Source organism: Cebidichthys violaceus, unplaced genomic scaffold (genome assembly GCF_023349555.1).
Source record: "Cebidichthys violaceus isolate CVI_PGR_0920_01 unplaced genomic scaffold, fCebVio1.0.p SCAF_38, whole genome shotgun sequence".
Lineage (NCBI taxonomy): Eukaryota > Metazoa > Chordata > Actinopteri > Perciformes > Stichaeidae > Cebidichthys > Cebidichthys violaceus.
In genome coordinates this window covers 1704690-1729159 of record NW_027176572.1, presented here as the reverse complement: position 1 = coordinate 1729159, position 24470 = coordinate 1704690, and the positions used below count along the sequence as shown (strand labels likewise).

The 24470-nt window shown below is 44.0% G+C and overlaps 2 protein-coding genes across 3 annotated transcripts; both read left to right on the top strand.

Moving 5' to 3' along the window:
* The first annotated feature begins 549 nt into the window (after positions 1 to 549).
* cavin4a (caveolae associated protein 4a) lies at positions 550 to 11632 on the top strand. The gene is made up of 2 exons (XM_068726217.1): positions 550 to 1396; positions 9132 to 11632. The coding sequence occupies exons 1-2, from the start codon at positions 989 to 991 to the stop codon at positions 9711 to 9713; spliced, it is 990 nt and encodes a 329-aa protein (XP_068582318.1). The 5' UTR covers positions 550 to 988; the 3' UTR covers positions 9714 to 11632.
* Positions 11633 to 18963: 7331 nt separating this feature from the next.
* ift57 (intraflagellar transport 57 homolog (Chlamydomonas)) lies at positions 18964 to 24140 on the top strand. Of its 2 annotated transcripts, none has more exons than XM_068726215.1 (11): positions 18964 to 19671; positions 19946 to 20120; positions 20424 to 20542; positions 20774 to 20864; positions 20954 to 21019; positions 21110 to 21232; positions 21446 to 21517; positions 21870 to 22001; positions 22173 to 22235; positions 22446 to 22512; positions 22601 to 24140. In XM_068726215.1, exons 1-11 carry the CDS (start codon positions 19520 to 19522, stop codon positions 22780 to 22782), a joined length of 1242 nt encoding a protein of 413 aa, XP_068582316.1. In that variant the 5' UTR covers positions 18964 to 19519; the 3' UTR covers positions 22783 to 24140. The 2 variants fall into 2 exon arrangements, with proteins under 2 accessions (XP_068582316.1, XP_068582315.1); XM_068726214.1 differs by having other exon boundaries at positions 20951 to 21019.
* Positions 24141 to 24470: the final 330 nt, after the last annotated feature.

The window sequence follows — 24470 nt, the reverse complement described above, 5'->3', positions numbered from 1 at the left end:
AAGAAACGCAAGACGAAAAGTGAGACTGGCAGAAAGCCCCAAAAGCTCATCCTTGCAGTATTTATAGGTGCGGCTCCATGACTATGTGTTATATTTAACTCATCCATGTGTATTTATGAACCGCCCATCAATAGGTGACAAAGCAAGTCCATGACTTCGTCAAGCTGTGCGCTAAAGACCGTGAATTAATGAGCACACTGAATACATATTAACTACTGTGAACTTAGCACACATCATGCTCACATTAGTCTTTAGTGCAGTGGCTGATCAGAGTGCTAAAACAGTGTCGCTTTGACACTCCGTCAGCCGCCTCTATAAAGAGCTTCAGATCTCAGTCGCAGTCAATGTTTGGACTCTGCTGCCCATGGGAAAGTAAAAAGGGCAGCTGCTGCAATGTTTAATCCCCCCCAAAAAAACACGCCAGCACTGTGTAATCGGACCAGACAACTGTGGATTCTTTGCATTTGTCACTGCGGAGCTGCAGAATTACTCCCTAAGCTGTTGTTGACGTACATGAAATCGCAGCTGCTGGCGTTAACATATGCAAATAACGGAAAAATTATGAATCGATCTGCGCGGCTCCGACAAAGCAGAGCATGACTTGGACGGGGATTTCCATCATCCTCTGCTTCACGTCTTCCCAATATGTCCGAGTGTCGCCTTACAAAGAGTTCTTATTTTTAGCTGGGGGTTGGTTCTTGTGAGCATTGCTGCTCCCATCTGAGTTGACAGCCTGGCCCACATCCCGATGAGGGCTGAATTCAGGTTCCGTTTTGGATCCTGAATCCTTTTTTAAGAGGTGTAGGTGGAGTTTCCCCTTCCTGCCATCCCCAGACCTGAGTTTGGGTCACTGCGGTTGGGTGTTGACTCTCTCCGGTCTCCCTGCTCGTAACTTTACTGGTCCTGGTCCCCTTCACCCAAACTAAACCACACGTCTTCGACCGTTAAAGTTTCCAAGAGATTCGAAGTGAGAGATTTTCCCCCAGCAATGGATCAGCACAAGTATCGCACGGCAGGCGTCCAGGAGAAGCTGGAGATCGTCGGGGTGGAGGACGATGCCGGGAACCCCATCAGTGCCCTGACCATCCTGTCTCTGCTGGAGCGTGTAGCCGGCATCATCGACAACGTCCAGTCCTGCCAGCAGCGCATGGAGGAGCGTCAGCTGGACCTGGAGAACAACATCAAGACCATCCAAGGCGACGTCATGAAACTGGCCAAGGACCACACCGACACCAGCGGCACGGTGGAGAAGCTCCTGCAGAAAACCCGCAAGGTCAGCGCCAACGTGAAGGAGGTGCGGGCGCGCGTGGAGAAGCAAAACGTTCGCGTCAAGAAGGTTGAGACCACGCAGGATGAGCTGCTCACCCGCAACAAGTTCCGCGTCGTCATCTACCAGGTAAGCAAGAGCGAGTGTTCTGAATGCAACGCAGTCTGACTGTCACAAAATGCAACCTATTGGATTCGTGTACAGGGACACAATTGTTGTTTCTCATGTTCCTCAGAAGTGTTTTTTTCAGGACGACTTTACGTTAAAAAACCCATTGTTGGCCTTAAAATAACTATGAACAGTTAGGTTTAGACAACTAAACCAACAGTTAGGTTTAGACAACTAAACCAACAGTTAGGTTTAGACAACTAAACCAACAGTTAGGTTTAGACAACTAAACCTACAGTTAGGTTTAGACAACTAAACCAACAGTTAGGTTTAGACAACTAAACCAACAGTTAGGTTTAGACAACTAAACCAACAGTTAGGTTTAGACAACAAAACCAACAGTTAGGTTTAGGCAACTAAACCAACAGTTAGGTTTAGGCAACTAAACCAACAGTTAGGTTAAGGCAACTAAACCAACAGTTAGGTTTAGACAACTAAACCAACAGTTAGGTTTAAGCAACTAAACCAACAGTTAGGTTTAGGCAACTAAACCAACAGTTAGGTTTAAGCAACTAAACCAACAGTTAGGTTTAGACAACTAAACCAACAGTTAGGGTTAAGAAACATGAAAAAAAACAGACATTTCCAGAAAAAACTATTGCATTTCGTTATTTCCTGGCTGGATAAATGTCAAGATGGTTTGTATTCGTGGGTTTCTGAATGGCAGAGATCAGAGTGAGGATGTGACCAGTGGTAACAAACGGGAGGGACCAAGTTCTCAGATTGGTTAATCACAGCAAGTCATCCATCGAGTAAAGGTATATTTGTGGGGTTCAGTGTTGAAAACTTGAGAGTTTTCTCATGTTGTAAATTGAAAATCTTTGGGTTTTGTCTGACTTTTTATGATTCCACGATAACCTCACGAGGAGGCAAATGGTCGTTATTACACATTGAAAAACAAAATAAGCAAATACATGAAGTACAACAACACTTACAACAATAAGAGTAAATCATCAGCAAATATATGAATATGGAGTAGTCGCTCCAAGATACACTTATTCAAAAGTTTGCCAAATTAGCAGCTGATATTTATATATATTTTTAATTTTGCTCGTGAATTACTGGATAATTTCACATTTTCCGGCCCCTAAAAAGTATAAATAAAACAATTGGAATCTTTGTTGAACATATGTAGGTCTGGTTTAAAGTAGACAAAACTTAGTTTGAAGCTAGTTCCAATTATGTTACAACTTTCATAAAGTGAAAATATGGTTTGCAATATTGCGGTTTTCTTGATAATGTTAAATATAAATCGTGAAAAGCACGACAATCAATGTAAAAGTTTGGTTTATGAAGAGATCAACAGTCGCCTGGCAACAGAAGAAGACAAACAAACAAACTGTGACCGCATTCTGATTCCCATGATGCTAAATCCTGATTGGTGCATGGAAGAATGTGACGTCATCTTTGTCAAACTAAGCCCCACCCCTTTCAACTCAGTGGCACACCTGAACTCTTCACTGTGAAATAACCACGATAGTCTGTAATGTTGGCAGAAAGTTGTGTTTTCATCAGGAGATGATGGAGAATTGTAAATGTGTTTTGTGCCTCTAACAGTGAGGACAGTTCACTTAAAACACCTTCAGAACAATCTGAAATCGGCCAACACATTGGAGTCAGAGAGGGCAGCTCCACTCTGGACCATCAGGTCCCGTCCAGGTCTTCGTTTACGAGGAACTGGAGCGTAATTAAGTTCAGAATAAAAAATGAAGCAGATTCGTCCCCTCAGGCGGCAAAACTCAAGTGCCGAGCAGCGAGATCTTAGCGGAAACGCCGTCTGACTCGGTTCATTAAGCGGCGGACGCGGCGAGGAAATGAAGGGTGCTTTAAGTTCAACGCTGAGGAGCCAATTTATAGAAAAGCATCCTCGTTATGTTGAGAGGGTCGATGTCTCCTCCACCTTAATCAGGTCATGTGAACAACAGGATGATTCACTCGTTATCGTTAATCTGAGACGCTCCACTGAACGCAACCGTTCGAGTGCCTCAAAAATCAACGTTTGCACGAACAAATATTCCTGTTGAGTCATCTCGTTGAAGACTAAAGCTAACGAGGCGTCTCGTCTCCAAAGAGACACACGATACGTCCTTTAAGAGTGCAAAGAGAGTGAGCTGCACTTGTGTTGATTGAGGAGGCGTTGAAGAGATGGGCGGTCTTTATAACGTGCTCTGGGGTTTTCTGTGGTTGGATGATCAACAGAATAATATGTTTTTCTGTTCTTACTTTCTACCCCGTTGAGTGCGGAGGCTTTTCTACACGACATGGAATCTGAAGCAGTTTGATTCATTACAAATGTGTTCGGCTCGATAACGAATGCATTTTTACTCAAATGTTGAAGTCTTGTCTTGCAGAGAGTCAAAACCTTTGTTTTAACGGCTTCAATATTTCAGATGATATTTTGCTCACACTTGTGTTAAATCAATCTCAAACTAACAGAAGGATAATAGTCCAGGGTTGACAAATTGGTTGTTAATATTCTTATTTTGCACACATTTTTAACAATTCTCAAAATCATTTATCCTCTGAAGTGATGAGTTGTGCTCTCTGTGTGTCACCATGTTTTCCCTTAAAAAACAATGCAAAGATAAATCCAAGCGGTTTATAGAGAAAGAGGAAAATAATTTGATTAATTTATTATTTCGGGAACACAATTGTCCTTAATTGAGAGAGCTAATTACTGTAAACGGCCCCTTACAATAACCAAATGATTCCTTACAGGGATATTTTGGGGGATTTATCCATAGTCAGTGTATCACCGTGTATTTTCACCTCAATCCATTATCGATGCTCTCATCAAAGCCACCGGACTCCATCGACAAAACCAGTAATGAATTCTGAGTAGATTAAGTAGGTTGAAATAAGTAAAAACAGCCTAAAACGTTCAAAATATGTGAGTTTTTATCTTTAGGATTCAAGAGGTTGTTGAGGGTTAAAAACAAGCAGCTTGAAAGATATCACTGAATTTCTTTTAAAGTATAATTCAGGAGATGGTTTTTATGTTGTTTTGTTAGTTTGAGTGCTTTTTACTTAAATTGTGCAGATAATCCATACAAAATCACATCATTATTAAAAATATAATATAAATAAATACTAACAAGTCCCGTTTAAAGTCTCAGTTTCTACTTCTAACACTATAAGCTCATAGTTTATAGTCGGCTCTACATTTACAAATGTAAGGGACATTTCCCTTCAGCTTTCTCATGAACTCTTCTCATCTAGTGTGAAAAGCTTTTAAAAAAGGACCGTTACAAAACGAATCATGATGTTGAAGATCAGAGACGGTCGTCTTCATAACGTCTCTGCAGATATACATTCAGCAGTCGGTATTAGAGCGACATCTTGTCCTCGTTAACGTCCAGACTTCAGAATAGTAACGGGGCCGCTATGTGCTGCTAACAGCTGCTGTGGATCCGTGACAGAGAGACCTATTCTGGGCCTACAGCGTCCTCACTGCCAGCGGGGACACACTATGAACTGCTGTCAGCCAGAATCAGGGTCTGACACGGCAGCTCATCACGGGGGTCAACATATAGAGGGGGAGGGGGTCCATCATCCTGACCTGCTGCTGCAAGGACCGCCCTTCAAAACACCTGAAGATTATGGAAGAAGAAATATAAATATAATAATGCCAGACAAACTAAAAGAATGATATGAGATATAGAAAACTATGAATAATGGAGTTCTTGGAGGGAACAAGTAGTCTCTTGACACGTTTAACATTATTAAATGGTGGCGGTAGAAGTTGACACAAGTTGTGAACGTTATTAGAGAGAGGCGGTTAACGTCGTAACACGTACTTATCGTTATGAAATAGTGGTGGTTAATGCTGTTAAACGTGGTTAACATGTGACAAATAACTTCTATCTTTGCTAACACAACACTAACATTATCAAACGTGTGTAATTAATGGCACAATTCAAACGGGATCAAAGTATAATTTGTCCTCAGTGAATCTCACGGTGACGTTGTTCTCTTCTGTGTTTGACGGCTCGATGTCCTCTCACGTCGTTCATCTCGTCTAAATGTGTCAAAGTGAACATCAGGAGCTAACAGATGTTTTCATCACGTCTAAATGTGTCAAAGTGAACATCAGGAGCTAACAGATGTTTTCATCACGTCTAAATGTGTCAAAGTGAACATCAGGAGCTAACAGATGTTTTCATCTCGTCTAAATGTGTCAAAGTGAACATCAGGAGCTAACAGATGTTTTCATCACGTCTAAATGTGTCAAAGTGAACATCAGGAGCTAACAGATGTTTTCATCACGTCTAAATGTGTCAAAGTGAACATCAGGAGCTAACAGATGTTTTCATCTCGTCTAAATGTGTCAAAGTGAACATCAGGAGCTAACAGATGTTTTCATCACGTCTAAATGTGTCAAAGTGAACATCAGGAGCTAACAGATGTTTTCATCACGTCTAAATGTGTCAAAGTGAACATCAGGAGCTAACAGATGTTTTCATCACGTCTAAATGTGTCAAAGTGAACATCAGGAGCTAACAGATGTTTATATCACGTCTAAATGTGTCAAAGTGAACATCAGGAGCTAACAGATGTTTTCATCACGTCTAAATGTGTCAAAGTGAACATCAGGAGCTAACAGATGTTTATATCACGTCTAAATGTGTCAAAGTGAACATCAGGAGCTAACAGATGTTTTCATCTCGTCTAAATGTGTCAAAGTGAACATCAGGAGCTAACAGATGTTTTCATCTCGTCTAAATGTGTCAAAGTGAACATCAGGAGCTAACAGATGTTTCTCTCAGCGTGTTCCAGAGGTGGAGGACTTGTTGGACCTCTTTGATTCCTTCAAACAGCTTCTCTAAGAGATATCTGTTCATATCTAGAAACCTGTTGATGTCCAAGTCCTTCATGATGTTTCTCCTTCTGTTCTTCTGGACATCGTCTCTCCTCCAGCTCTACTAACTGTTGGCTGGTCGGTTTGTGTTCAACGCACAGAGAGAGACTCTGATAGTGAATGAGCTGTATACATGTGTGTGTATATACTGTGTATATATACATATACAGTATATATATATAGAGAGAGAATGAGCTGTACACATGTGTGTATATATACTGTGTGTATATATATATATATATATATATATATATATATATATATATATATATAGAGAGAGAGAGAGAGAGAAAATTAGCTGTATACATGTGTGTATATATACTGTGTATATATATATATATATAGAGAGAGAGAGAGAGAGAGAGAGAGAGAGAGAGAGAGAGAGAGAGAGAGAGAGAGAGAGAATGAGCTGTATACGTGTCCAAAGAATGGTCCTAGAACCTGAACAATATCAACATATCACACATCTTTTACTCTCAACAACTCATTCACAATATGATGTCATATTGAAGTTGCTATATTGTCATATTCAGGATAGTAGAGTAACGTTAGTGTGCATGTAGACGTAGTCAGTAACAGGATTCTCTTCCTCTTCGTGTTCCTCTGCTCTCTGTGTCCAGGCTGAGCTCAGTCTGCCTGCAGGAGTGTCGAGTTTCCTCATGACGGACGCGCTGTCGGTTATTCTGAGGCCTCCGTTCATCTCCTAATATAGAGCTTCGGCATGCGCTCGTTTAACATAGGAAGCAACAGGCGGTTTGTTGGAGGCGGGCCGTCGCCAGCGGCTGAATGATGACGGCCGCGGTCGGTAATAAGAAAAAGATAAATGTCTGCTGGTTTCACACCCGAGGCCTCCTCTGTTGTTCACGACGGCGGACGTTAGAGGACGGCGTGTCATTTCAGAGCCGCTAATGGGTTTTTACTTTGTGATGTTTCTGCTGTTTGGAAACGAGAGAAGCTGAGCGATGACAAAGTTTGTGAGTTAAACTGCCCGAAGGCACAAACACAAGAAGAACAAGAGGTCACGTCACATAACATCTGACGTGGCTACAAGTTCTGCTGCAAACACACGATGATCTCAGAGAATATGATGCGTTGATGTAGAATAAACCAGACAACAGGAAGTAAAGGAGTTTCAATGCAACATACAGATACCAGATATGACAGCAAGACATTTTACTCATCAAGCAATACTTTTACCAGTTTAACTTGTAGTGGAGTATTCTCCACTACAGGTATTTGTACTTTTACTGCTGTAAAGAACGTGAGTACTTCTCTAGGTTAAATATTCTACGTGCAACGTCTTCATAACGTGAAGAGAATTGTTAACTGGTAAAACGTTTTCTTTTGTTGAAACTGATATTAATTATTTAGGAACCCTGATGTGTGTGTGTGTGTGTGTGTGTGTGTGTGTGTGTGTGTGTGTGTGTGTGGTAACATAATGTCTCTCTCTCCCCCCCCGAGGTTATTAATACCTGTCTCGACCCACGTCCCCCCTCCGGTGTAATTATTGTGTCATTCACGGTGTCTGGACGCGCTCTGATGACTCCTCCCTGATTAATGAGTGTGATCGTTGCAGGCGGCCGCGCTTTAATTAGGATTAATTGGCTTTCACATCCAAAGTCACCTGTAGGGCGCAGCGGGTGGAGCCGGTTGTGTTTCGAGTCGGCCACCAAAACACATTCAGAAACATCAAGAAACGTGATAATCCTGATTTTATTTTTAGGGTTCGGCGTGTAATTAAAAAGTGACTTTTGTCTGTTGAGTTAGTCGTCTCGTACGATATTTTGTGTTGAAAGACCGAATTGATGAGATGTTCACCCATTTAAGCTGTATTTCATTGTTCAAATATATATTTACGCAGAGTTGTAGAGACCTGTCAATCACTGTGTAGCCCCGCCCCTAAAGCATCCCCTGCTTTCTGGTCTGTTTGACTCTAAATGGAGCATAATGTACTAAATGAACATCATGCTGTATTGAAGAAGACTGTAAACTAGAGATTGAGACCATAAACTCATGTTTAGCTGTTAACGTTTCTATAACCTCTGCTTAGTTTAGCATGTTAGCATGCTAACAAGTGCTAATGAGCCGATTAGACACAAATGCCAAATGGTATTGAGCCATAAAAGTACTGACATTTTGACCTGATGACGGCGCTGGATGAAAACGACATTTCTTCACCATCCATCCAATAGTTGATGAGATATTTCAGTCGGGATCGACCGACATCGCCCCACTGCTCAAACCTGATGGTGTCATCGTTATTAGCGGCCATCTTGTGTTCCTGCCAGCAGCTTCCTGTCTGAAAGAGTCTCGGTTTCTCCTCATCTGTAAAAATAGAAAAACTTGATCCCATGAAGATGCCAGTGTTCTCAGTGGCAGCAGGTCTGACAGACTCTCTCAGAGGAATATCATGTTTTCTATCTGGTCCTGCATCAATGAGCAGCGTAGTAATTTATTCCATAATGGAAAGAAGAGATGGATGAGGAGTCTGGTATCAGTTTCATCTCTGTGAGTACGGTGCGGTGAGAGGTCCTTGTGGAAGTGAATATTATTAACATATCAGGGGATCAGAACTTTAAAGAGTTCACTAGATGCACAATAAGTAAGAAGATTCAGAGGAAACTGGGCTTCTTAAAAACCTTCTGATACCCAATATAAGTTTCATCTCTCTGCATCCAGTCAAGTTTCATAGAAAGGTCCCGAACACGTGTTTGATTCAAACTATGACGCTCTATGTTCCCCTCAACCAGTGAACAGGAAGTGACCATGTTAGGACTCGGTTGTCTCTCTCTCTAGACCTGTCGCCCTGACTGTTCCTGTCTGTCTTCTTCTCTGCAGGGTGAGACCGAGGTCCCATCGGTCGCCGTCACTAAGTCTCCCAAAGGATCCGGCCTGGACGGGCTGGAGGTCGAGCCCGACTCCTACGACGTCCCCCTCGACCTCTCCTCGGACGAGGAGTACCTGAGCGTGGAGGAGGCCGACCCCTCACGAGCCGCCCGCCTCAAGAAATCGGTCGCGAAGAGCACCGAGACCCTGAAGGCCGCCTTCTCCAAGGAGAACATGAGCAAAACCAAAGGCAACCTGGGCACCAAGTTCCACAACCTGGGCGAGAAGGTCATGCCGCCCGAGCGGAGGGACAAGATGCACCAGGCCGGCGAGCGGCTGAAGCAGTCCGGCGAGCGGCTGAAGGAGAACATCGCCAAGAAGGCGCCGAACAAAGAGACCTTCCGCATCAAGCTGAAGAAGGAGAGAGCCGTCGCCGAGGGCCAGGAGGGCGCCGAGGCCGAGCTCCAGAACCAGACCCCGGAGGAGGAGAAGCCGGTCGCGTACACCGAGGTCGCAATGGAAACCAAGAGGGAGGGGCCGGTGGAGGAGGAGGCCGGCGCCACTCGGATAGGTGAAGAGGATTACAGGAAGTAAGATCGGACCGGCCACGAAAGTGGAGGCGGGGACTATGGAGAAAGCACGTGAATGCTGAGGATTTAGAGAAGAAGGTCTGTGATTGGTCGACATCGATGGCGGACTATTTATTTTTGCTAGAATGTTTTGAAACGGAAGAAGTTCTCGAGATGCGACACTGGTTATTTATGAAAATCTGTTTTCAGGGTGTTGGTTCAAGTCACCTTACTCTGTCAGATGTTATCTGCTGATTTAAACACCTTTGACATGAATGTGAGAAAAAGAAAAATACGGTTTAGATGCTGTTTGACGAGATGTGAAATGATAACCAGGTCACAGTGCACAGCGAGGTTTATCTGGAAGGAAAAGAAACAAAAGGATGATGAATGTTGATCTTTCACCTGGATGTACATATAATATTGAACATACTGCTAAAACGGGGGGGAGGTAAAAAACACACAGATTTGGTCGGTGCAGGACTCAGCTGGTCTCTGAGACGCCTGGAGAGGAAACAGAAAAACGTCGTCAGACTGGATTCTGTGTGCAAAATAACAAACTTTAACGCGCTTAAAAGCAGCATCAGCGATCGCTTAGATAGAGATTCAACAAAGTCTGGGACTTCATTACCCAGCATTCATTTCATAAACGCTGAAACAATCTGTTCCTGGGGCAGAGAGTTGGTCATGGAGGGCTAGAATACAGGTTAGCAGATTAGCATTAAATTACAGTTACATGAATAAAACAGTGATAGTCAGAATGAACTGCAGCCGAACATCCACCAACACAAAACATACCACTTTATTGTTCTGTCTTACAGCAACCTTCAGAGCTCCGTCGACACTTCAGTGAATGTCAGCATTTTTCATGAATGTAGTTCGTTAAGTCTGTTTGTGTAGCGTCTTTGCACAACAGTGCAATTCAAAGTGCCTATTTATGAATGAAATAGAGCAAATAGAAACAAGATTAAAATAAAGAATAAAACAAATGAAACACGTTTCATTTAATAAAACGAAGAGGCCAGTTTTGATTGGTCAGCTGTTTCTCCAGCTGGTCGTTGTTTCACCGGAACTTTTTCAATCTCTCGAGTAAATTTATAACGTGGACGAAGATTCAAAGGTCTGTTTTACGGGAGGACTTTGTTCAAATGTCAATGAAAACATGAATTCAAAGGTTAGTGTTGACGTGAATGCATCGAACGTCTCTAAACCTCCTCAACCCCTGAAATACATTCATCCAGACAATATTCAACATGTCTGTTTCGAAATTAAAAAATTTGCGGGATTTGACTAAAAGCTCGGCCGAACAACAAATCTTTGATAGAGGTGATAAAACTTTGCATGAACTTTGTTGCCACACAGTCCCGTCTTAACTAGGTTAAGCTCACGAGGCTCCGTCGTGTTTCATTAGGCTGAGGTTACTCTTCTGAAAGTGAAGGATTTAAGGCGGTGTGAGACGAGGTGTCGGCGGCTTCAAAGCTTTTTGAGCACTGCTGAATTTTGCCGTATGAATGTTTTAATTTTTTTTTTTTCATGTCCAGTTTTGCTGCTTTATATTCATAGTTTCTTTTTGAAGTTTAGTGAGCACACTGAGGTCACAGCTTTCATCAGGATTTGTAGATGCTCTTCATATTTTCTGTAGAAGTCTAGCTTCTGTAGTGCTCTCATATTATATATATTACCTTATTCTGCACTTCCTGTTTAGCTTTAAAACTTCTGTTTTGTTTCACAACGTGTTTGTTTGTTTCCCGGTGAGTGAAACTGTGTTGATGGTGAATTTAATAAGTAGATTAATAGTTTATTTGATTTGAACTCTTTGATAACAGCTCAGTTGTTTCGTTGTCATTTTTACAGTTATCTCAGTTTTAGCGCTTTACAGTGAAACACAGCTGTGTTGTCATTTAACCTTTTGTTTTTCTATGAATAAAGTTCTCATGAAACCTGTATGAACTGGTATGCTGCATCAAAAAACACACAAACACTAAAACTTACTGTAGTTGTTCTGACAACGTTCAAACAACGGTTCTTACGAAAACGTTTTCCTCATTTTAATGCCTCAAATTTAGGGTCCGATTAGTTTATGTAATGTGTAGTTAACCTTTTTGTTGTGTGGAGGGGATGCAAGCTGTATTTTGGATTTTTCATTTTTATTTTTATTTATTTGACAAAAAAGTGATTTTTCCGTAGTTCTGCACCGCGTTTCCACTTGTAAACATGAGTTTATGATCTCAAAGCTTCACGTGTTAAAGCTGCATTCTCTCTAGTGTCCACCAGGGGGCGACTCCTCTGGTTGTATAGAAGTCTAGTCTAAAATGACTCTACTTCTCTCTTGATTTATTCCCTCAGTAAACATTGTAAACATGAGTTTATGGTCTCAATCTCTAGTTTACAGTCTTCTTCAATACAGCATGATGTTCATTTAGTACATTATGCTCCATTTAGAGTCGTTTTCATATCACACTGGTGAAAAATGTTGAATAATAGTAAAGTTGTGTTATTGTAAAGCCTTCGATTTGAAATCCCAGCTTCCATTTAGTTAACCAGCTTTTTCAGGGCGCTTTACTGTAATATTTGACTTTCTGGTCAATGATCATGTGGGTTTCATACATAACAAACAAAAATAGACCAAATAACATTCATTACCAGGATTGGAGAAACAAATAAAAAGAAAATTCACATTTAAATTCAGTGTTATTGAAAATGTTTTTAATAACACATACTTAGATCATCTTCATCTCAGTTGAATGACAGTACAGTAGGACTCATGAGTATTATCGTTTAACTACTTCTTCGTATCTCCATCAGGTCTGACCCTTTGGTCCTCTGCTTATCTTTCCACCAACATCTCAGACTCGCGTCTCACAGCAGCTTCAGAGGCTCAGATCGTCTCTCCTCTCTGTCGCTATCTTCCACTCATCTCATTCATCCGCGGCTCAAATTAAACCTCTAAACTTGGATGTTGGCTCGAGCAAAACACGATCACTCGACTGAGTCAGCAGACTCCTGCAGATTGCGTTCGTCCGCCAGCGTTTCGCCGTCTAAATGAAATGCCAATCATTCCGCTTCGCTCGGGGAGGGAATTTACAGGTCGACTCGTCTTCTGTGCGGCCAGACAGTTTGTCAAGTGAGAATTTATTGGCCCTAAAACAAACACCGGGGGCCCTTATTTCCTCAAAGAGTCCAATCAAACGGACCAGCTGCAACATGAACCCCGTGAAGAGATGAGGGAAGATAGAAGACGCTCTGTGGTCCGACTGGATATCAAGAGAGAGAATCAATTCAATGATCTGCAACCTGACAACAAAAAGAGAGGCGTCTGCTGTTACAGAGCTTTATTCTGAAAGGAAAACCACATCATTTAATCAACAACATCAACACAGGAAGTACTGCAGACGGACAACCAAAGTTTCTGCCAGAAATCCATCCGATCGGCCGACTGAATTTCACTGAATGTAAAATGGAACTAGAGCTTATTGTTGATATCAGTATCAGTGTATAAAACGGACGATAAGTTACAAGGAACTGCAGTTGACAGACAGGAGAGCAGGTCGAACGGTCAAACAACCAGGAGTTTCAGCCAGCAGACCGACGTCAGAGTCCTGTGTGTTTTGTTTCCTGACTCACGTACTTCACTAACGCACGTTATGTAACTAACTGACTTAGTTTAGGTCACAAACATGCTCATTTTAGGACAAACAAAGGTCTTTTCTGATCATCTGAGTTCATGAACAGACCGTCAAACACCACGAAGACGCTCACAGGTTTCACTTCAGTCACTTTTAAGATGGAGTCCAGTGGTCGCCAACACGGTAAAGAGCTCGTAGCCGTAGACGCCGCCTGTGTTCCGGTTTAACCAGTGACCGTGTTAACTGGTGATCACCTGATCTGTGTTCAAGGTGATTACGAGCTGAAGACTCTGATTGGCTCTCTGCAGGTCGTCAGCTGCTCCGCCTTAATTCCAGCTTTTTCTATAACCTTTGAGAAACTTTGGAAAGACGACGCCGCCACCGTCTCCACTCCCGCCGTAATATAGCCACCTGTGCTTCGCCGTTAACGGGTTGTCACAGCAACTGCACCTTTAGAAAAAGACGTTAATTAATTTCCCCTCCTTGTTCGGGCAGATCTGTGGTTGTGAGCCATAACGGCGTCGCTCGGCGGCGTCCCTCCTCCCGCGTGGCAGCGCTGGCAGCCAGAAAACCATAATTTTGATTTATTTCACAGAGAGAGAGGCGGCGTGAAAAGAGATGGAGACGCCGCTCCGGAGTGATTGCATTCAGCGCCGTCTGTTTGTTATGCATTAGCCGAGCACAATTGAGCTCTTCAAGCAATCTGTCGAAAAAGAGAAACGGCCTCCGGTGGTCCCGGTGCAGAGGAAAGAGGAGACGCCGTCTGCCGATCCACGGCTCCATTAAGACGCTTTTCATCTCCTCCCTCGGAGTGAGAACACTTCTTCTTCTTCTGTGCCAGAAACACATGAATAACCTGCGGATGTTTTCAGATTGACTTGTCAAATCTCTTCTTGCAGCAGCGTAACGTGCGCGAGCGCTCTCACAGGTTCACGTCTACGTTTAGTGGGGATTTGTTGCACTACGGTTCAGGACTTCTTTTGAATTTGTACTTTGATTTTTGTCACTTGAAAAGTTTCAGGTTACAAATCCAGGAAATGATCTGCGTAAAAGCCCAGACGGGGGCTGGTATAGCGGTGGAGGACTGTGTCTTCTTTGTCCACTGTGACAGATACAAGACCACAGAAGAAGAGCGAACAAACACGGACAAAAGAAGTCCACGTACAGAAGACAGAGAGAGATTGAAAAACTGTGTTTCTGCAGCGTCAGCATTGGAAGAGTCTCCCAGAAACATAATGCAGAAACATTTACATAATCCTTTGTTTGAGACCTAAAGATGCGGTTAAAAGTCCTGGAAAAAGCTCTCGATGGACAGTTTTTAAAATCAACAAGAGACATCGTCTTTTTTACTTTATTCCACACATGCATTACCCACAATGCAGCAGAGATGAGCAGCGGGCTACAGCTTCTTTCTAACGCCACACCTCCACATTGTACCTTCATTCTTTCTAAACTTGTAGTCTTCAGAACCCAACCGATGCTGACTCAAGTGACACCACTTGTAGCGGTTCTGGATCAAAAGGTTGGGGGGGGGGGGCGAGCAGGGCCCACATAGGATTGTAGGGATGCCTAAAATATAAAGTTTTAAATGACATACCGTCACCATCCCAGTAGCTTTGTCCCACACTGACTGGAAGCTTTAATGACTTTGTTTCAGCTTCTCCAACAGCAGGAAGCAGTATGAGAACAGAGGAACCGTTCTCATACTGGCCTCGACTCAGAGGCAGCAGGTGCACCACAGTCATTTTGTCTGCATCCTCCGAAATTTAGGAAATTATGAAGCATTTATCTGAGTCATTCATTGGTGTCTCGTCGTTGTCACAGCGAAGGTATTTTTGAGTTAGTGGTCACCTGAACTGTTGCTGATGATCAAACAGGTAAACTGTGACGGATGTTTGTATCCCTTCACGTTGGTTTTCCTGACTGCTTCTTTTCTTCTTTTCAGCGACTTTCAGTCACTTTGTTCACAGATCTCAGATCTTACCTTGATAAGCACCATGTTGTTATTGCTCGTGTAGAAACAGAAGGCGTTGGTAATGACATTCTATTACATGAACATGAAATACTGCAGACATTGAACTAGAGGAATCAATATCATCTACAGCATTGTATATTTCTGTCGTAGACAAAACTACAGTCACCATGAACTGCTTTCTATCCTTTACGTACAACGTAACCTTCTCCTTCACTTGTATACTTTATTAAGGTCACGATCACCTGTGAGACAACGATCATGTCTTGGATGAAGACTTCTTCTTCTTCTTCTTCGTTAGCTCTCAAGACAACAGCGTAGTTATTCCAAGTGGAGGATCACAACTGAAACAGTTCTGCTTTAACACTCAGACACATCATCTTTAAACCTGCATGAATGTAGGAATCTTGTCATTGCCGAGTGTGTGTGTGTGTGTGTGTGTGTGTGTGTGTGTGTGTGTGTGTGTGTGTGTGTGTGTGTGTGTGTGTGGGATCTATAATCGCTTCTCCCGTCACTCTGTTTTTTTCAGGGACCACAATGACTCATCAAGCTGTGAAAAAGACGCTGTTTTCATTCCAAAATGACAAATCCAGTGTTTTAAAGAGCTGACACCTTCTGTTGGGGAGACGAGCGACACGCCGGCAGAGGAAGTAGAATACTGATGAAGCTGTGAGCTCACATAACAGCAGCAATTAACAGCTTCCAGTCCTGCTTCTTTAAGAATCTTTCACTTCCAGTGGAGAAGACGTAATGAGGTGCTTTCAATAACAGGTCGCTCTCTGTCCACCTCCCCTTCCCTCAGACCCTGTGTGAGCTTTTGCAGTTTTTAAATGTCCTCGTTCGTGAATAACGTGAATAACATGCTAAATCATTTCCTGGGATATCTATGAATCACGGTGCATGGATGCGGATGCTGGATGAGAGCAGCCTGGATAGGTAGAGAGCTCCTCCTCATTACCTTCAACCTTTACAGTGCCGCAGAACAGTGAAAGCCCGTCACCGACCGTCCCTGTTACTAGAGATCCAGTGACATAATGACTCTCAGATTGCAGTTATTTTTTTAGCAAAAGAGGCATAAATAGCCTCCCCGGGCTGAGAGCGTCCTCCTGGCCCTCAGGCGAAGGCCTCCCGGCAGCCGGCACTCATTACCGCCTCCGCTCAGGTTAAGCCGTGGATCCACCTCCTCCTCTCCTCCCAATTACCTCTCCACCCGACGCCGGCAAGCCGAGGAAGAGGAGGCCAGGCCACGAGGCTGTACACGCCGTCTGGCTGCAGCGAGCCTGTAATCACAGCGGGAACCGAGTTTTACTTTCCCCGCAGGTTGTGCGAAGGCTTTGCTGGGGTTTCTATGTAGGCGTCTGGAGGAGATCCATTAACAGTTGCTGCAGCACAACTTCTCATATCAATACTGAATCAAAAGGCTCGCTGGGGTGTGAAAGGCAGGTGTGAGCCAATATGTAAATGCTCTTTGTGTTGGGGCTAAATTCTCTCGGTGACATTAAACAACATTTGTTTATCTTTATTTTTGTATCCATGTTTTGGTCATTTATTTATTTATATTTCTTTTGCTGGAACTGCTTCCTGCCGAACCATCTGCCCAGTAGACCTACTACTGTGTCTCCGGCTGACTCGTCCACGTTTCACTGTAGGAGGGTAAGCCTGCAGTAACATCTCACCGTTAAATCCATGCAGCAACATGTGATGCATGTAAAGGATTTAACTTGTTTTTGGCAACGCATGTTCACGCTGCAGCCGGTAGCTGCCATGCATTTCACTTCATTTCTGTCTTTATTTGTGTGTTTTTTTCCGTGTTCATCACTGATGACAGAATACATTCATCAACATGTGGAAGTGAAGCGTGAGGATTAAGAGCAGCCGTCCAACCAGACAGACCTGCCGGACCAAACGCCACCAGAACCGCCCCAGAGAGGAGAAGGAGGAGAGTCCAGATGGATGCTAAGCTAACCCAGCTAGGACCTGAGGCTACATCCACTACCCAGCATGCTCCTGGCTGCCTGACGGTCGGTCACAGAAAAAAAATAAGATGGATGAAAAGCAGCGGGAGGTCGGTGACTGTTGAGCCCACATCTCCACAGAGAACCTGGATCCATGGTGGTCCAGGATCAAGCAGGACTCTGGTGGACCAGAGGAGGAGGACTCTGACTCAGTCGATGGACAATGTTTCCCTCAAGTAGAGTTTTTAATGTGAAGATGTCGGCCATTTTATCTGCTGTTTACATTCATTATGATGCTAATTTAAAAAATACACTACAGGAATGTTCTACTGTTTGTGTTAGTTGTGCTACAACTGAATTCCATTGTGCGTTGTGTGTTGCACAATGATCCTTGAATGCTGAAAAGTCATAACAAATAAATATAACTAAATAAAGACATATCCTTTGACATCTGTTCTCTTGCAAACCACGCTTGCAGTCTGTGTGCTAAGCTAGGCTAAAGAAATGTCTCAGCATCTGAAACGTCTGACTCTGAGGAAGACAGTAAACAAACGTACTATTTCCTCTGATACTTATGTCTGCATCACACCCACTCCTCCGTGTTGCAGCTGGGAGTCGGCGGTGAGTCGAGGCTGTCGGGGACGGATGCGTCTCGCTGAGCGTCATCAGCGAGGACCTGTCAATCAAACACAGACACCGGGGAGCTCCACCTGTGTGTGTGTGTGTGTGTGTGTGTGTGTGTGTGTGTGTGTGTGTGTGCTCACAGACGGGCAGGGAGCAGCATGCAGATGAAACAAACACCCCCCTCCCTCCACTGCACCCACAGGGGGGGTGAATTATTCTCTCTCACACACACACACACACACACACACACACACACTGTGTCTGACTGTGCGTGTCATGCTTCACTAGATAAGGTAACGTGGACATGCATATGGAGGAAAGCATATGTGAGCATCTATCAGTAAAAAATAAAGGAGAATTTATCTTGATCAGCTCTCACTTCTCTGTAACACAACGCAGACATGTAGCACTCTGTCACAGGGGAAGTCCTGATTCTTCTTCTTCTTTTAAAATAACAACATCTAAATGTAACAAAAGTGTCAAAGTAAAAGCGCAGCGTTGTGGACGTCTGTCACCGTTTAATTCTTTTGTTTTGATTTATTTGGTTATTTTAACAGGCGGAATACAATATGAGCAGAATTTGAATGGAAGATAATTATTACCTCATATTATATATATATATATATATATATATATATATGTATATATATATATATTGATATCGATATATGTATATATATATATATATATATATATATATATATATATATATATGTATATATATACATATATCGATATATGTATATATATAGTTGTGTAGTTTGTCTTGTGTATTTCAATCTAACAACGTATTACTAGAAGTAACAAGTAAAAATGTACTTGTACTCACAATCATAAATTGATTGACAAATACACTGTTATATTATTGTATTTTTAAGTGTCTTTCTTATTCATGGCCTCTTAAAACGTGATATTTAGTGTGATTGTTAAACTCTCGATGGGAAAAGCTTACGTATTGAAATAATTACACGTTTTGATAGCCTGCTCTTTGAAAAAATGAAATAGCGTTGATGAGCTTTTAATTTGAAAAGGGTTGACAACCACCGGAAAGCTTTTATTCTGATGACCCCAAACCGGAAATCCATTGAAGCTAATGTGTTGAGGATACAGCAGTGCTAACAGCTAGCTTAGCTAGTCCCGTTAGGTGCTTTAACCGCTGCAGTTTCCTCAGTCTTGTCGCACTGTACGTTTGTAGCTTGTAAATATGATTTAAACTGATTAAAACAAGTATATTTCATCCACCAGGAGTCCGAATATAAGTTTTAAAAACATAATGTCGCTGGCAGTTAGCTAGCGTTAGCTACGTAACCAGCTAGCGGTAGCTCTCGGTTGCCTGACAACGGAGAGGAAGCCAAACAAACAAAACCAGCTAGCTAGCAAGCAAGCTAGCAAATGCTAACGTGAGTTTGACCGGAAGTGAGTCCAAATAATTGATTCATTTTTTTTACGTTTAGTTGTATTGACTGGTAGCCGGTGTTACGGTTTATCATGCGACCCGGTTAACTGGTCACTTTCAGCCACCACGTGTTCTCCTCCTGTTCTCGACGGCTGTAGTAACCATGACAACCACGGACGCGTTCGGCTGAAAGTCGCCAGTTAGCCGTAAACACCGGTACTACAATAATAAAGAAGAAGAAGAAGAAGACAGATCATAATGGCGGACGACGGTCGACGAGGAGAAGAAGACGGTGGTCCTGGAGCTGCTCATCACGCGTTTGTCGTGATGGAGGTTTTACTGGAGAAGTTAAAGGTGCTGAACTACGAAGAGGAAGTTCTGATGAAGCACAACATGAAGAACCTGTCCAGGTGAGAAACGTACACCTGGAGAGATGAAGCTGTTTCACCTCAGAGGTGTTTTATTCACGCTGTGTACAATATCACGTCTTAAGGTATACATGTAGAGGAAAACTTCCAATGTAGTGTACTTCTACCTTAAACTGACCCGCAGTAATCCAGAGATTAAACTGAGAACCTTTACATGTGTGGTTCTACAACCTTCTGACATTACAGGAAGACACTATGATATGTGTTTTATGTTCATATTTCCCTGCCTAATGATCTCCCCTCTTACCCCCGTCAGACATTACTTTGTCTCTAGTCCGTATCTGGCGTCCAACCCGGGCGAGCAGTTCTTCATGTTCACCGTCATCGCTGCCTGGCTCATCAACGAGGCGGGGCGGCCGTTCACCGAGCCGCAGGAGTACGACGAACCCAACGCCACCGTCTCCAACATCCTGGCCGAGCTCAGGGCCTTCGTGAGTCACGCTGTAAAGCCTCCGATCCATCGCATGTCACATGTCACTCAGTCACTTTCACTTTCCACTTACTGAGGTTCTGCTTCTAGCAACTGAGAGTAAAAAAAGGTCTTGAAAGGTTCAGAAGACTCCTTTGTCCTTGATGAAACGTTCAGAGCGCTCTGCAGCCACAGAGGAGCCCTGAACAAAGTTCTCTCTGTGCTTCTTGACCTCAATCTGGGTGGACTCGGCTGCTGTTGAACAGTCAGAAGTGACGGTTTGAGAGCGTTGAAGACTCATTTGTGTCGCCGTTGTGTCCGTCAGGGGGTCAAGGTGGACTTCCCGCCCTCCAAACTGAAGTCGGGTTCAGGAGAACACGTCTGCTTGGTGCTGGACCGACTGGCCGAGGAGGCTCTGAGGAGGAAGGGCTTCTCCTTCAGAAGGTAGGAGAAGCCAGTTTACCCGCCGGACGCTATCTGTGGTTATTTGTGCTAGACGCTCCAGAGAGGGGGCGTGGCTTATCGCCCTAAAAGCCGTCATCAACTTAACTTATTTAAAACAAAAAGGATAAACAAAGCGCTTTGAATCTGCTCCTGTTTGCTGTCTTTGCTGGAGCGTTGCTGTATATCTTTGCTCATCACCGCTCGTTTCTTTTGACCTCTTCTTCCCTCCAGACCGAACTACCCAACAGAAACCACAGAAGAAGAGTCTGTGATGGAGGACGACGCGGAGCTCACACTCAGCAAAGTGGAGGAGGAGATGATCGTAGGTGTCCCAGCTCTATTTAACCAATAAGCCCTTAGATCATTGCTCTAGAAGCTGCTGAGTGAAGGCATCTGTGTTTGTCTCAGGAGGAGCCTGACGATGAGGAGGAGAACGTGATGGACCTGGAGGCTCTGAAGCTACGAACCACTCACACGGTGAGGTCGCCTGAGAGCACGATGCGTTCAAAGACTCTCAAATAACACTCTGCGACACTTTGCGATCCATCGGGTTGTTTCTGTCGACAGGAAGCAGAGCCGTCCTCCAAACCCGACGACATTCTGGAGTCGACGGTTGACGCGTCGGAGTGGAACCTGGAGGTGGAGCGAGTCCTTCCTCAACTCAAAGTCACCATCAGGACCGACAACAAGGTGCACCCTCACCCGAGAGACACCTGGTGCAGGATCGGTTTTAAATGTCTCTCTAAATGTAAAGATGCCCAAACAGCAGAGGCAGTCTGAAGGATTTAAAGGACAACCTCTGAGGACAAACTGAGACGGTCGCTGTACTTTTCCCAGCATGCTCTCTTGTTGTGTTGCTGCTGTTTTGACTTGTTTCTGACCGGTCTGCGTGTCGGTCTGCAGGACTGGAGGATCCACGTGGACCAGATGCATCAACACAGAGACGGGATCAAGTCCTCGCTCAAAGAGGCCAAGGTGCGTTCACTGACCCGGTTGAATGAGTGTTTAACCGATGTGTGTCTGGCTCCACCTGCTGTTTCAGAGTGTAATTACACAATATGTGATGCCTCCTTCACTGCACCTCCACCATCACATCTTTATGCTGCACTGCATCTTTTTATAACGTCCTCTCGTGTGTCTTCTCGTGTCTCCTCTCGTGTCTCCTCTCGTGTGTCCTCTCATGTGTCCTCTCGTGTCTCCTCTCGTGTGTCCTCCCGTGTCTCCTCTCGTGTCTCCTCTCGTGTCTCCTCTCGTGTCTCCTCTCGTGTGTCCTCTCATGTGTCTCCTCTCGTGTCTCCTCTTGTGTGTCCTCTCGTGTCCCGTGCAGAGCTACCTGGACAAGCTGCAGGAGGACATCGGTAAGACTCTGGAGAAGGTGAGCAGCAGAGAGAAATACATCAACAACCAGCTGGAGCATCTGATCCAGGAGTACCGCAGCGCTCAGGCCAAACTCAGCGAGGTAAACAACAACAACAACAACAACAACAACAACAACAACAACTGTCCTCGAGATCCACAAGTGTGGAAATACAAAGTGATAACGTCCAGCTGATTTGTTGGAGAAAACACAGGAAGTGAATGCTGTTTGGTGCTGATTTTAAGCTGCGTACAAAATGCTGTTGTCCACCAGTCGAAGGAGCGCTACCAGCAGGCCAGTGGAGGAGTGACCGAGAGGACCAGAGTCCTGGCAGAGGTCAGTGAACGCATCACGCACTCTCACATCCCTCTTGTAAAACAAGTTGTAAAAAGGAGGAAACATGGATGAAGCAAACAATCAGAGCAGGAAGAAGTCTCTTCAGGCTGTCTGATTCATTTTTAAACCATCTCATCCTTCACTTCAGTGAAAGTGAATATTCTTAACCTGCAGACAGTTTGAGAGCTTCTCAGTGCTTCTGTGTTTCAGATCAGTGAGGAGCTGGAGAAGGTGAAGCAGGAGATGGAGGAGAAGGGCAGCAGCATGTCTGATGGAGGTGATGACTGATGACTGAATAACGTGTGTTTTGAGTTCAGCTCGTCTGTGTTTGGTGCTGATCCGTCTCGTCTGTGTTCGTCCTTCAGCTCCGGTGGTGAAGATCAAGCAGAGTTTGAATAAGTTGAAGCAGGAGATCCTTCAGATGGACGTGAGGATCGGCGTCGTGGAGCACACGCTGCTGCAGGCCAAGCTCAAAGAGAAGTCCAACATGACGCGGGACATGCACGCCACCAACATCCCCGAGCCCGCCGCCGGGCCCTTCTCTTAGCTCCACCTCCAACCTGGACCCTTATCTTTGGTCCACCTCCATGTTGAACCGTTCTCTGAGGTCCACCTCCACCCTAGGCCCTTCTCTTAGCTCCAACGCCACACTGGGCCCTTATCTTAGGTCCACCTCCATGTCGAACACTTCTCATAGGTCCACCTCCATACTGGGCCATTCTCTTAGGTCCAACTCCACACTGGGCCCTTCTCTTAGGTCCAACTCCACACTGGGCCCTTCTCTTAGGTCCAACTCCACACAGGGCCCTTCTCTTAGGTCCAACTCCACACAGGGCCCTTCTCTTAGGTCCAACTCCACACTGGGCCCTTCTCTTAGGTCCAACTCCACACAGGGCCCTTCTCTTAGGTCCAACTCCACACAGGGCCCTTCTCTTAGGTCCAACTCCACACTGGGCCCTTCTCTTAGGTCCAACTCCACACAGGGCCCTTCTCTTAGGTCCAACTCCACACTGGGCCCTTCTATTAGGTCCACCTCCACAGTGGGCCCTTCTGTTAGGTCCAACTCCACACTGGGCTCTTCTGTTAGGTCCACCTCCACACTGGGCCCTTCTCTTAGGTCCACCTCCACATTGGGCCCTTCTCTTAGTTTCACCTCCAACCTGGACCCTTACCTTTGGTCCACCTCCATGTCGAACACTTCTCTGAGGTCCACCTCGACCCCGGGCCCCCGTCTTAAGTTTACCACATCTAAATCTCCCTTGAACTGAAAGTGTTGAGTCTCATGATGTTGGATCCTAAAAACTTCCTGGAATTTCATAAGAAAACAGAGAAAATGTACTTTTTAATACTTCACAAACATTTTTGCGTCATGAAAACATTTGGAGTTGAACAGTTAATCCATTTTGATCTTTGTCCTGAAGTCACTTATTTATTCATGAGCTTCATTTTGTATTCATTATTATTATGAAGATGAGATAAATGTTGATCCAGATAATAATTTCAGTGTTCAGAAGTGAATTTGTCATTTAAATATTTATTTGTTTTGATCAAAATGTCCACTAGATGTCTCCAGCAGACACGTTATTTGTTCCTGTATTTGATGAAGTCTGATTTTAGTTTTTAAACTTATATTAAACATGTATCACATGTTTATGTTCTAAGCAGACACCACTGAACAGAGACACTAGAGGACCAAAACATGAAACCACCACAGACTCATCTTTTACAAGAAATTACCATTTTGAATTTCAACAGTAAATGAAAAATATGCAGCCGATCTCAGATCCAGTCATAAAATCATTAAATTAATTTATGTTTCTTAACATTTGGTCACAAGTATTTCCATGTAGTCAGAGACGTTTTAACGTTTAGCCTCAAATGTCACATTAAAACTCTTCTCAACCATCTTTCTCCTGTACCCTGAATGCAGCATCAGTGTTCCAGTTGTTTCCTACTAACTTTACTTTCTCCTACCAGCTGCTGAAGTTCTCTTTAAATGTGCAGCTGGAGCTGAGTCCATGTTTCATGTCGTTGTTTCAACTCCATCCGTCCACCAGATGTCCTCACACTCCCCCTCCTGTCCCAGTCACCTGACTCTCATTCACCTGCTCACCTGTTTACACTTTCCCTCATCAGCCCTGCAGCATCCAACCCACACATTACACTCATTCACTGTCACATCGTCACCTGGACCTGGACCTGGATCGGAGCCTGGACCTGCTTTCTTGAAACGTG

Bases quoted from the DNA above. Each gene is read 5' to 3' on its own strand.
- cavin4a (XM_068726217.1), top strand. From the start codon at position 989: ATGGATCAGCACAAGTATCGCACGGCAGGCGTCCAGGAGAAGCTGGAG. The intron at 1,397-9,131 runs GTAAGCAAGAGC...TCTTCTCTGCAG, and splicing joins TCCGCGTCGTCATCTACCAG to GGTGAGACCGAGGTCCCATC.
- ift57 (XM_068726214.1), top strand. From the start codon at position 19,520: ATGGCGGACGACGGTCGACGAGGAGAAGAAGACGGTGGTCCTGGAGCT. The intron at 19,672-19,945 runs GTGAGAAACGTA...TACCCCCGTCAG, and splicing joins AACATGAAGAACCTGTCCAG to ACATTACTTTGTCTCTAGTC. The intron at 21,518-21,869 runs GTGCGTTCACTG...TGTCCCGTGCAG, and splicing joins CCTCGCTCAAAGAGGCCAAG to AGCTACCTGGACAAGCTGCA.